The sequence below is a fragment of the Acyrthosiphon pisum genome, chromosome A3, assembly GCF_005508785.2.
Source record: "Acyrthosiphon pisum isolate AL4f chromosome A3, pea_aphid_22Mar2018_4r6ur, whole genome shotgun sequence".
Lineage (NCBI taxonomy): Eukaryota > Metazoa > Arthropoda > Insecta > Hemiptera > Aphididae > Acyrthosiphon > Acyrthosiphon pisum.
The window spans coordinates 20,015,402-20,028,095 of NC_042496.1; the positions used below are offsets into that span (position 1 = coordinate 20,015,402).

At 28.2% G+C, this 12,694-nt stretch overlaps 1 protein-coding gene across 2 annotated transcripts; it reads left to right on the plus strand.

Annotated features, from left to right (window-relative positions):
- On the plus strand, positions 1-7,797 carry LOC100575301 (nuclear RNA export factor 1). 2 transcript variants are annotated; one of them, XM_003241148.3, is made up of 9 exons: positions 1-112; positions 181-380; positions 441-547; positions 1,744-1,780; positions 5,386-5,636; positions 5,715-5,895; positions 5,954-6,130; positions 6,193-6,707; positions 7,630-7,797. In XM_003241148.3, the coding sequence occupies exons 1-9, from the start codon at positions 37-39 to the stop codon at positions 7,721-7,723; spliced, it is 1,638 nt and encodes a 545-aa protein (XP_003241196.1). In that variant the 5' UTR covers positions 1-36; the 3' UTR covers positions 7,724-7,797. The 2 variants fall into 2 exon arrangements, with proteins under 2 accessions (XP_003241196.1, XP_016655990.1); XM_016800501.1 differs by having other exon boundaries at positions 5,969-6,130.
- Positions 7,798-12,694: the final 4,897 nt, after the last annotated feature.

Below are 12,694 nucleotides of genomic sequence, written 5' to 3' on the forward strand. Positions count from 1 at the left end.
TCATTCACACCAATATCCAGTGAAGTAAAAGAGAAAATGATGGAGGCCATGGTGACTCGTTACAATCCCAGTACCAAGATCTTAGATTTGTCGCAATTTTATACTTGTTCACGTATGTAAAACTTTATTTTACATTAAGTTAATTATTGTTTAAAAAAAAAATGTTTATTTTTGTTTTAGTGTTTACTAATAATCAACTATTTGTACCATTAAATCGTCCAGCCGTTCTTTTGGCAGCACTTAATATGGCGGCTCAATATACCAAGCATGACTTGTGTTGTTTGAATCTTTCCAAAAATTACATATATTTAGGTGAAGGGCTTACATGGATACGTAGATTGTTCCCTGAATTAAAAGTGTTGGATTTAGCTGATAACAAAGTAATGTGTTTTATATTTTTACTTTTATAGGATAAATATGCTAAAATAATTTTGTTGCAGTTGTCTGATTTAAACGAACTAAGGAGTCTCTCGGGTTATTCAGTTGAAGTGCTCAATTTGTTCAGAAATCCAGTATGCAATTCAATGGATAAAGAGTGTTACAGACGGTGAGCAAATATAAATAAAGGCTATTATTTTATTTTTAACAATAAACACAACATTTTATTTTAGATTCTGAGTGGAACGATGAATGTATTGATTTTACAATGATGTGTTTTTTTTTTTAATTTTTAATTTTTTAATTTTTTTTTTGTGTCTGTCATCACCTAAAAGTGACAGTAAAAGTGCTTGGATTTTCTTCAACTGTACCTTTTCTGATAGGAAAGTGAATCTAGTTGGTACTTTGGGGGGGTCAAAAGTAAAATTTTTCCAATAGTTTTCAAAAGCGCCGTGAAAAACAAAAGAAAAATTAAGGAAAAGCGGGAATTTTTACGCATAATCTGTTTTCGAGAAAATTGGCTTTGGTTTTTGATGTAACTTTAAAACGAATGACTGTAGATACATGAAATTTTCACTGGTTGTTTATGTTTCCCATTTTCTATGTACATGATAAATTTTTCAAAATATTTTGATTTGTTTTGAGCTGTTTACGGACAATTCCAGTTTCCAATTTGATTAGTTTTTTTTTACTATGAATGTCAATAAAACTTTATTTGTTGAGTAAAAATACTTGAAAATTTCATACAAGGCTCCTACTATATTGACATTTGAAAAATATTAAAAATCCTTAGTCACAGTTTTTTTTTATTAGCATTTAAAGTTCAAAAATTGACAAAATATGGAAAAATCACGAAAATTACCTAATTATGTTGAGTTTATAATTCGTAAAAATATAATAATTACCTAATGGATATTGTGATATGATTAATTTGGAATTTATTATTGTGACCTATTATAGGTCAATTTTTTTTTAATTCTATAGATAAGTATAGCTATAATAGGTATGTCTAATACCTAGACTGACAAACCGTCTCCGCTCAGAATCGTTTTTCTTATACAGTGATATTATATCATTGAATTCAAATTTAATACTATTCATTATACAGTGACCCACTTGTAACCTACTGTACTGCAGAGCGACATCCACTTACCCACCTTTTTTTGTGTTATATTTTTGAAAAGTGGACATTACATTCTATTTCAATGTTTTATATTGCCTTAATTTTGTTGATTGATTAAACTAAAGTAGATCACTGCTTATTATAGTATTACTGTTTGAGTTTTGTGGATTAATATGTCCCATTTATTTACCTGTTAACATGTATATCATACAAATAATAATATGTTATTATTATTGTTTCAGGGATGTTCAAAAACTATTTCCTATGTTAATCAAGTTGGTAAGTTCAAAGTTGATGGTATCAAATGGTATCTTATTAAACTTCTTATACGCAAACAACTATTATACTGATGTTTTAATAGAACTACCTTAACAATTTATTACAGTTTTTATCATATAAGAAAAATATGATTAAGGTAAACACATATCACTTGGTTCAAAATCCTAAATATGATCCAACCATCTGCTTTTTTAGTGCCTATGTAGCATTTGAACTTGAGCAACTCATCTAAAAATAACAATTTAAAGCATTTATAGATTATATACTATAAATTTGAAAATAAAAAAAGTTTCCTCTTAAGAAATTTATTCTGAAACTAAAAAGTTTAAAAAATATATAAAAACATATAAGCACAACTTTTTTTCTATAGATATTTGAAATTAAAATTTGGATGAAATTAGATATTTAAAGGAAGAATAACAATTTTAGTCGTTTTGCTGTAATTCTAAATTATTCATAGGTACTTGAAGTACTGCATATATTACTGTATTTTATATACACACATTATCAAAACATGTTTTAGATTAATATCAGTGGCGTATTTACGGGGGGGAGATAGATCCCCCCCTTGACCTTTTTTTTTTGTAAAATTAAGTTTACTTATTTTCTGTATTTCTCAATATGATACTACTTTTAAGTTTTAAGTAGGTACCTATATCTGTTTTCTAAATATTCTAGCCGTGGTAATTTGTCCGCTTTGATATAGGTACTATACGCCACTAGTCGTTTGTGGCATAAATATCGGAAAATAAAAACATATATCTTTATGGTGGTATGGTATATTTTATTTTTGAATTCTCTGCGAATTATTTTTCATGCATGAGTGTTTATAATAAACCCAATAAATAGTCTGTAAATAAAACAAAATTACCATGAAGACTGTAGATTTACCATAGGGCATGGGTTTATTTTTAGTAACTGAAAACATTGTATTCTCCTCTGGGTTACATGCTTTAGATGTTTGTGATAAACAGGTTTATCCAAATATTCATGAACTCTTGAAAATATTTTGTACTTTGCCTGTATCAACTGCTATAGGTACACCTGAACAATGTTTTTCAAGTTTTTATTAAGTCTTTCCTAATAAATAGTATGACAGAAGTAAATATTTTACTAATTTTCCTATCTAATATTGAATAATAACTATAAATTAAATAGTAATTATTATATACTTTGTTTATTATCATAGACTTAGACACTCAGGGCTCGTTTTACAATCATAGTTTAAATTTTACCAGTCAAATTCCGCGGTTTAACATTAGTTTAACTATTGCAATACGGACTCTTATAAGACGACGCTACACCCGCATGTGTTGTTTCATACACGCATAGGAAATTGTCGTTCACTATTCTCAATAGTGAGCTGTTAGTTTTGATACTAGAGTGAATCGACCTATTATCAAACTTTTAGGTAAGAACATTATTTGGGTCTTAGAGTGGGCGATTTTTCGATATTTTCATTTTCGAGAAAAATAAGGGTACTTATGTGAAGTATCAAAAATTAAAAATTCTCATATCTCGCTTGAAAATTAAAATATTAAAAAATCGCCCACGCTAAGACCCAGATTATGTTCTTAACTAAAAGTTTGATAATAGGTCATTTCACCCTATCGCCATCAAAACCAACAGCACACTATTGAGAATAGTGAACGACAATTCGCTATGTCGTGCTTGTGTAAGACGGAGACAACACATACGGGTGTAGTGTCGTCTTAATGTGTTGGCTTTATTTGCATGTCACCGGTCAATACAATAATCATGCCAGATAAGCTTATCGATGAACTGAGCATACAAAAAAATAGAAAACAGGATTTTGTATTATAACTATTTTTTTTGTTTATAAATAAGGGATTGTCGTTAGTATGAATTTATAATAAATGCTATTAGGTACTATACAATTTGTGTTAATTCTTATTTCACCTTGATACACACTAAACTCAACAAGTTAGAGGATTTTAAAAATGTATATTATATTCGTATTTATTGAGTGTACCTATTAGTATATATTTCATCCCTCCCCTATCAAAATTCCTAAATACGCCACTGATTAATATTATGCAATTGCCTATTGATTCCTTGAACCTACACATACCGATATTCGGAAAGGCGGTGATAAATCAAAAGTTGATAACAATCATAAATTATATAAATATAATATATTATTATGTTTTAGGCTAAAAATTAAATTAATCTACTGTATTACTAATAATAAAATAAATTACTTTTATGGCAAAATATCAAAAATAGGGGGAAAGTAGGTAACTCTGCTGAACAGTAGGTGTTGTACCTCTTCTTTGAGTTTGTCACTGTGACGTATTATTAACTTTGAATTTAATGATATAAATTATTAAATTTAAAAATGATTCTTATCGACAAAGATGGTCTGACTCCTATACTACCAAGTATATTTTATGATATTTTTATATTTATATCATTGTAATTTATTTTACTATTAATAATATAGTCATTTTAGTCATAGCGGGCCCGGCTCGACTGAAAGTATTGTCAAATTATAATCTGAGATATTTATAAAAAAAACTATCTAATTGGCTTGAATCTTAACTTGACATATTATTTATAAAAAAAAATATGAATGTTAAAAAAAAACACTGGTAAACAAATCTTATAATTATGTTTATATCTAATTTGGGTGTATGCAGATGAGTTAATTCAGGGTTGCCACAGACCTGGAAAACCGGGAAAACCGGGAGAAGTCAGGGAATTAATTTTTAAGTCAGGGAAACCGGGAAAAGTCAGGGAATTATTTTTCAAACAAGAAAAACCGGGAAAAATTTGTAAATTGAACAAACACCGTTATACATTTCTTATTCTGTTTAATAATTGTATTTTATGATAAAATTTAAAAAAAAAACGTACTGAAAATAACTTGGTATTTTAGATTCGGGTGTATTTACATTAGAAATATACATATACTATTTTGCGTGAATATTTATTACGTATTATTCACGAGCCCGCGAGAGTACGAGACGACAGTGTAGCTCCCACCTTAGGCTAGGGTTATACACGGCGTATTCCGCAGCGTTTAAATCGGAGCACCTATACACGACGGGCGTAATAGTGTAATACGCCGCATTTTCCGCAAGCAGACCGGCGTCTTTTTCCTGCCACGGAAAATGCGGCGTATTATGCCCGTCGTGTATAGCTGCTCCGATTTAAACCAATGCGTTTTTGATTCGACGGAAAACGCGGCGGAATATGCCGTGCATAGCCCCGGCCTTAGTTACTGGCGCTCGCGTCGCCTCGCGAAAGATCAGAAATAGCTAAAAATAAGTTCAGTTGAATTATTTATTGACGAATATTTACGAATATATTATTTTATAAGATGTTATGTTACTCTTTATGAAGTTATATACAAGATATTAAAATCATTAATGTAAAATAATAATATGTCGAACTTCGCATGCAAAATTGTTTTAATAAAATATTTAACAATTTTAGTTGATTTTAATATTTTCTGGGGTGATAATTAAAATTTTTTTTAAAACTTTATTGATTCAATCTATCTGGAAAACCTGGAAAAGTCAGGGAATTTGAAAATAAAAAATTTGTGGCAACCCTGGACTTATGTTATTCCTTTTTTTCAGGATAACTTAAATTTGCCTTCTTTGGACATTGTTGGTACTAAGTTGAAAATGCCAATCAACCTGGGAAATAGTTACCCAATACTTCAGTACGGCTGCAACTTAATACAATCAAATCCATTAATTACTCTAGTAGAATTATTCCTAACAAAATACTATAAACAGTATGATGATACAATGTCCAGACAAATGGTATTAGAAGCCTACCATGAAAATGCGACGTTTTCATTATCTAGTTGTTTACTAAAAACCTGGTACATGTTTGAAAAACCTATTGCATACATTATTCAGGACTGTAATATTTTAATTGTGCATATTATTATGAATTTCAGTAACCAGGGTAGTCTAGCGGATTACCTGCCAAAAAGTCGAAATTTGTTGACAATCGGCCTTAACAAAAATATAAATAGTTTTATACACAAAGGTAAAGCAAATATATTAAGCATTTTAGAAAAGTTACCCAAAACAAAACACGACTTTGGCTCATTCATTATTGATGTACCATTTGCAAGTGTAAGTCTTTAAGTTTTTGTTTTAGTTTAGTTTTAAAACTTTTTTTTTTTTTCAAAAGTCTACAATAATACAGGTTGTAGTGAATGGTGTGTTTGCCGAAGAATATAATGAAAACCACAATCATCAAGTATTTCGATCATTTTGTAGGACATTCAGTTTAGTGCCGGCTGTAAATGGTTGGGTTATATTAAGTGACATGATGCTTGTAACATTAGTCTCCTCCGAGTTATCGGCAGTAAGTAAATTGTTTTTGGTCTAATTTTTGTAACAATGTTTATTATAAACGTGCATTTTTAGGAATCAACAAAACGGTTCTATATTTTTAAGCCAACGATGATGAATAATACATATAATAGAACCAGTTTACAAACAACAATACAGGATACATTGCCTGATGTATTGTCAACTTTAGACTTCAAGACATCCATACCCAAATGTCCATCATCGACATCTTTTTTATCTAAAGAACTCCCTCCATTGTCACTGCCTACGAATCCACAGCAAACCTCAGCTTGTCAAACAAATTTTCAGACATCTGTCATACAGAACTTACAGTCATCTCACCAGCAACAGAATCCCCCTGCATCAGCAACAGTTGGTATCCTATTAAACTCTCAAGAGTTAAATTCATCATGTCCCATGTCCAATTCTAAATTATCATTTCCTGTAAACAACACAAAACCAATAGAGTCAGACTTCACAACATCTACCAAAATGCATTCTTCCAGTAATATTGACAATACTAATAACGAATTGTTAATGATCAAGAGGTTTTCAAATGAGACAGGAATGAACAATAAATGGTCAAAAAAGTAAAATACATGTCTTATATTTATTAATTGGTATATACTATATATCGACGGTGGAAAGGAAAAACGGCGTATGCGACATTTTATAAATTTTACAGGAGAGCCAAACAACCGTTTTTTTCTGTTTTTTGTTTTAACTTTAAAAGCTATTTAAAAAAATTTCATTGAATTTTCATCTAAACAATATTTTTAGATAATTATATTCTAAATAAGTTGGTAACATAATAAATTAAGAATTGTTAATTTTTTTACCTGTATTGTTAATTTATATACTATTTTGGTGCTTACGTCTAACATTGGTAGTATATCGCTTACGCTTTTTGGTGCTTACGCCTTATTCTTGTTATTAATCGGAGTTTTGGTGGTTACAACTAGCATAATAGTAATAATATTATTATAATTTTATTCTACTCTGTTTATTTAAAAATGAATAAAACAAAATTTATAGATATTATCAATAATTATAATAACCAACAATTAATTAAAACCGATCAAAAATATTTGAAAATAATATTTAAAATTATCATAAACAGCATGGTGGTTACGCTCAAAAATATTGTTTTGTCGCTTAAGCCTGTTATTTGATGGTTCCTCTTTAATTTGTTAGATGGCGTTTACACCTTGCAACTATCGATTATTTTAATATCGAATATAACTTTGTCAGTAATCAACATATCGATAATCGGGTAAGCACAATCGATGCAGAATTGTGTAGTTTACGCCTTAATTAAAAAAAAAACAAATTTTGTCAAAAACTTTGCTTACGCCCGTTTTTCCTTTCCATCGTCAATATTATAATATTGTTTTGATTATCCACATTCCCTGAGAAGAATTTAACTAAAATAATTTTTCTCAAATTCCATTTTGTAAAATCATTAAGGTATTGTACTACATATTATTAACATTTTTAAATCTTTTTTTCTAGGTGCTTAGTCGATAATAATTGGGATTTTGCCAAAGCTACATTGTGTTATTCAAAACTAAAACCTAATATTCCTTCAATAGCATATAAACACTGATTAAGTTTAAATTATTATTTTATATATTGTATTACATAAAGAAGAAGTTTAAATATATTTGTTGATCTTTTTAATTTTATTAATAATAATACTTAATGTGTTTTTAGTATTGTACCTGTATATTCAAAAACTGTTGACGTCTAGCATCTATGCCATCTATTTCAAATATCAGTAGTTTGCTCTATAAATGAAACTATAAACTAAGTTAATAACTTATGTTTAAAGTTTGGATTAGGTATACTCTGAAGCCACATTACTACAATACATGAATTTCCAATGTAGGTATTAATTTGAATTTTAAGTTCAATATAAGATAAAACTTACTTTACCATTAAACTGTTATATGGGTACAAATAATTATTCAGAGTATAATGTAAACCCATCACAACCATAAGCGTGTGCTCAGCGCGCAGGCTAGATTAAGTTAAGGTCGGCGCAATATTTGTTTTCTCAGACGCACACGCAACATGAAATATACGTTTCACACCAATGCCTTTTACCGTTGCGTATTTTTATTTTTTATTATAAAACAAATAATGCATCTTTATAATGTACTTGTCGAATTATATTATCATAAAATTTCCCAATTCGTATTTTATCGTTAAATGCTTCCAACTTCTTATATGTACACTGTCCCGCAGTTGCCGATACTTTTAATATACTTATAATAGATACTCAAAATATAAATTTGTTTTTTAAGCTTTCAGTATTTATTTTCTGGAACTTATTCAGAAAACTTTGATGAACTTTACCTCGATACTGATAAGCTAACAGTTAAAAGCTTAAAACCAGTGGCGCCCAACCCTATTACTAGGTGTAGTGGTCGCTACACCTTGAAAATAAGGGGTGGGTGGGTATAATGACATAAAATAATCAACTTGAAATATGCTCATCATTAATCACAGTTTATATTGGCTAATACCTTAATATTTACTAATATTATCAATTAAAATATGATAAAATGTATAAAATAATATAATTTTGAGTTTGTAAGGGGGGTGGGTGGGTGTATGGGTAAAATTTTTTCTTGCTACACCTGAAAAATATATCTTGGGCGCCACTGCTTAAAGCTGAACTACATATATGGTACACCAAACTTAATTAGCATGTAAAATATCCAAAAAATTGTTTAGAAGCGTTGAGACAGTATGATAAAAAAATATTTCCAATATACACTTTCCATTAAAAATACTATGCACTTTACCTGTTTCAACATCCACCCCCGAGAGAACTTTTTCTTGTCTCAAAAGATTGAAATCTTATCTACGGAACACAATGACTGAGGTATTTTCTGGATATTAAAATAAAAATTTTTATCAATTTTTTTAAAATTTTTTTGGTTTTAGACTCGACTTAATGGCTTAGCTATGTTAGCTGTTCATAAAGAAATTCCACTAACAGCAGAAGAAGTTTTAAATAAATTGACCAAAAAATCAAGAAAACTAGATTTTGTTCTTTAATTGACATTCTTTTTGAATCTATATTGTATATTAGTATAATAGTTTGTATATTAGCAATATAATATTTAAATCTATAAATAATTAAATTTTTTGTTAATTAAAAAACAAAAAAAAAATGGTCGTTATGTAAAAGACTAGCTCCTTCAATTTTACTAGGAATCTCCCCCACACACACACACACACACACACATAAATTTTCTGAGCACGCCCCTGATACATGTATATAGCAACATAGTTTAATTTATGAATATAACTTTATTACTTTTTAAGATACATGTAAAATAATAAATTCTAATAATAGTTTTTAAAGTAAATGCTGGCGTGCTCAGAAACTTTGAATGGGGGATGGGGGATTGATTTTTTTTTTGGAAACATGTATTATAGTGTATTTCAACCGGTTAAGAATGATGATCAAAAATGAATTACCAGAAATCATTAGTTTTAATCGTATAATAGCCTTGCGAAGTTCACGATTTTCGGTGTTTTATACGCACACGCACAACGCTTATAAACTATAGTTTATGACGCTTACCTATAACAGATTTTCAATTATTTTTTTTGAAACCTAGCTAAATCAACGTTTTAAAAATTATAGTGCAAAAATAATTCTGACACCCACCCATGGTGGTTTTACATAATTATGTTTTCGATTTTAATTGTTCGCGACCGAGCAGTGGCGCAACTTCATTACAATAAGAGTCCATGTGAACATAGCTAGGGTGGGGTTCTTATTTATATCGAAATTAATTAATGGGTGTACTCGTAGGTTTCTCAAATATTTTTTTCTTATACATTAAAACTATCAATAAAACTCAAATTATTTAGTTACCTATTGGCGGATAATTGTTTTTACTTTATCCATTTGTGTAAATACACGTTTTCAGACGTTTCAACCTACTAGCTGAGGCACCAAATATGTATTGGTAATATAGAAACATACATAAATACATTTTTGAGAGCTACTAATTTTTTTTTCTTGTTATAAACATAAACCTATGTTTTGTGCAAATATGTTAACAATGGCATCGGTATTAATACACTTGGATATTGTACAAAATAGAGGTGTTGTTAAGATATCAAATACTTAAGTCATTATTGAATTAATTATGATTTGAAATTAATTCACACAATACGCACAAATCGTATGAAATAAAATTACAAATATTCAATTTACTTTGACGTCTGGTCTGACTGAGTTCTTATTATATATTATGACATTTTTATAATATTAGTTATTATTGATACATTACAATGATTACATCATGGCTAGGTCGGAGGACTAGCAGCATTTGTATATTTGTTTTACACAGTCGAAAATAGCAGAGTATACGAAACAAATATTTTTCTTGCTTTCACAAAGCTAGACACTAGTTTTGAGGTTTTTTTGTTTTTACTTTTTGAGACATTTTAACTTATTTAAACATAATAATTTTCTCAATTTTTTCTCCACTGACATTTTTATTTTAAATAATACCACCAAGACATATATTTATATTTAATTTTTGTTGTATTGTTGTATAATATATTAATATGGTTTATGAATTATGACTAGTGACAGGCGCACGTTTCTCCTAGAAGCCTTATAACTTCATACATTTTAATAAAATTTAATAATTGAAGTAGTAACACGTGTCATTAATAAAACTAATTCAAAATGGTAAATTCAGTTAAATGAAACACAAAAAAAAGGTGGGTAAGTGAATGTCAATCTGCTGTACAGTAGGTTACAAGTGAGTCATTGTAATGGATATTATTAAATTTAAATTCAATGATATATTATCACTGTACAAGAAAAACGATTCTGAGCGGAGACGGCTTGTCAGTAGTATTAAAAAATAATTGACCTATGATAGGTATCAATAATAAATTCCAAATTAATCATATCACAATATCCAACGTTACGCGTTATACATACCTATGTAACAAACCATGGTACTATCATAGATATATCTATTATATATATATAATGGTATAATTTAGAATTTTCAAGTACCCACGAATAATATTATACAATCAGAACAAAATAACTAAAATAATTATTCCAGGTTTTTTAATATGTAATTTCGTCCAAATTTGAGCTTAAAATGACTATAAAAATAAACGGTGCTTATATAAGCATACATATATTTCTTAGAATTTTTGGTAACAGAATTAAATATTTATGTGGAATCTTGTTTTTAAATTTTCAATCCTTAGATATAAAAGTTGAACATTTTATAAATTTTTAACTACAAAATAATTATTCAATTTTAAATTTGATAAATTTTAACTTCAAATGCTTATAAAAAAAAATTGTGCCTATGTATTTTTAATATTTTTCAACTGCTATTGTAACAATATATCAGGATACTTGTATTAATTTTTTACACTTTTTGGCCTAATAGATAAAACTTTATTGATATTTATAGAAAAGAAAACTAACAAAATTGAAAACTGACAATGTCCGTAAACAGCTCAAAAAGAGTCAAGTTATTTTCAAATTTTTATCGTGTATAGAAAATTCTAATATAAACATTCAGTGAATTTTCAAGTTTCTACAGTCATTCGTTTTTTAATTACAACAAAATAAGAAAATCGTTAAGTAAGAAATCGAGTAAATATCAAATGTTGTAAAAATCTGAATTTCAAACGCTCATAAAAATGTAATTTGAGTTTCTTATAGACATTTTTTTTTGATAAAGGTAGATAATCCTATAAGGAATCTTGTATTACATTCTTAGTTCTAAAAAGAAAAACTTTTACGAATTATTAACTCAAAATAATTTGCTAATTTTCGTGATTTTCCATATTTTGTCAATTTTTGAACTTTAAATGCTAATAAAAAAAAACTGTGACTAAGGATTTTTAATATTTTTCAAATGTTGTAACAATATAGTAGGAGCCTTGTATTAAATTTTCAAGTATTTTTACTCAACAAATAAAGTTTTATTGACATTCATAGAAAAAAAAACTAATAGAATACGAAATAGTTCAAAACGAATCAAATTATTTTGAAAATTGTATCATGTATAGAAAATTCAAATATAAACAACCAGTGAAAATGTCATGTATCTAAGGTCATTTGTTTTAATGTTACAACATAAACCAAAATCAATTTTCTCGAAAACAGATTTTGCCTAGAAATTCCCGTTTTTCCTTAATTTTTCTTTTGAACCCCCAATGTACCAACTAGATTCACTTTCCTATCAAAAAAGATACTGTTGAAGAAAATCCAGGCACTTTTACTGTCCTAAAAGGTGATGACAGACACAAAAATAAAAAAAAAACAAAAAAAAACACATAATTGTAAAATCAATATACCTTATATTGGCTTGATTACGTCCCCCCTAATATCCGCCTATATGTAGATATATGTAGATACCTATTTAAGTAAATTTCTTTTAGGATACATTTTTGATATTAATTGATTCCTATATCTTTTTCTTATACATTAAAATTTAAAACTACCTACAAAGCATATATTTTAATGAAAAATATTTTTAGTAGCGTTCTATAATTTTCAATTTATTAT

What these genes read in the sequence shown, in the direction of transcription:
- LOC100575301 (XM_003241148.3), top strand. Translation starts at nt 37, where the DNA reads ATGATGGAGGCCATGGTGACTCGTTACAATCCCAGTACCAAGATCTTA. An exon ending in GATAAAGAGTGTTACAGACG is followed by an intron (nt 548 to 1,743) that starts GTGAGCAAATAT and finishes TTATTGTTTCAG; the next exon opens with GGATGTTCAAAAACTATTTC. An exon ending in TCTCCTCCGAGTTATCGGCA is followed by an intron (nt 6,131 to 6,192) that starts GTAAGTAAATTG and finishes GTGCATTTTTAG; the next exon opens with GAATCAACAAAACGGTTCTA.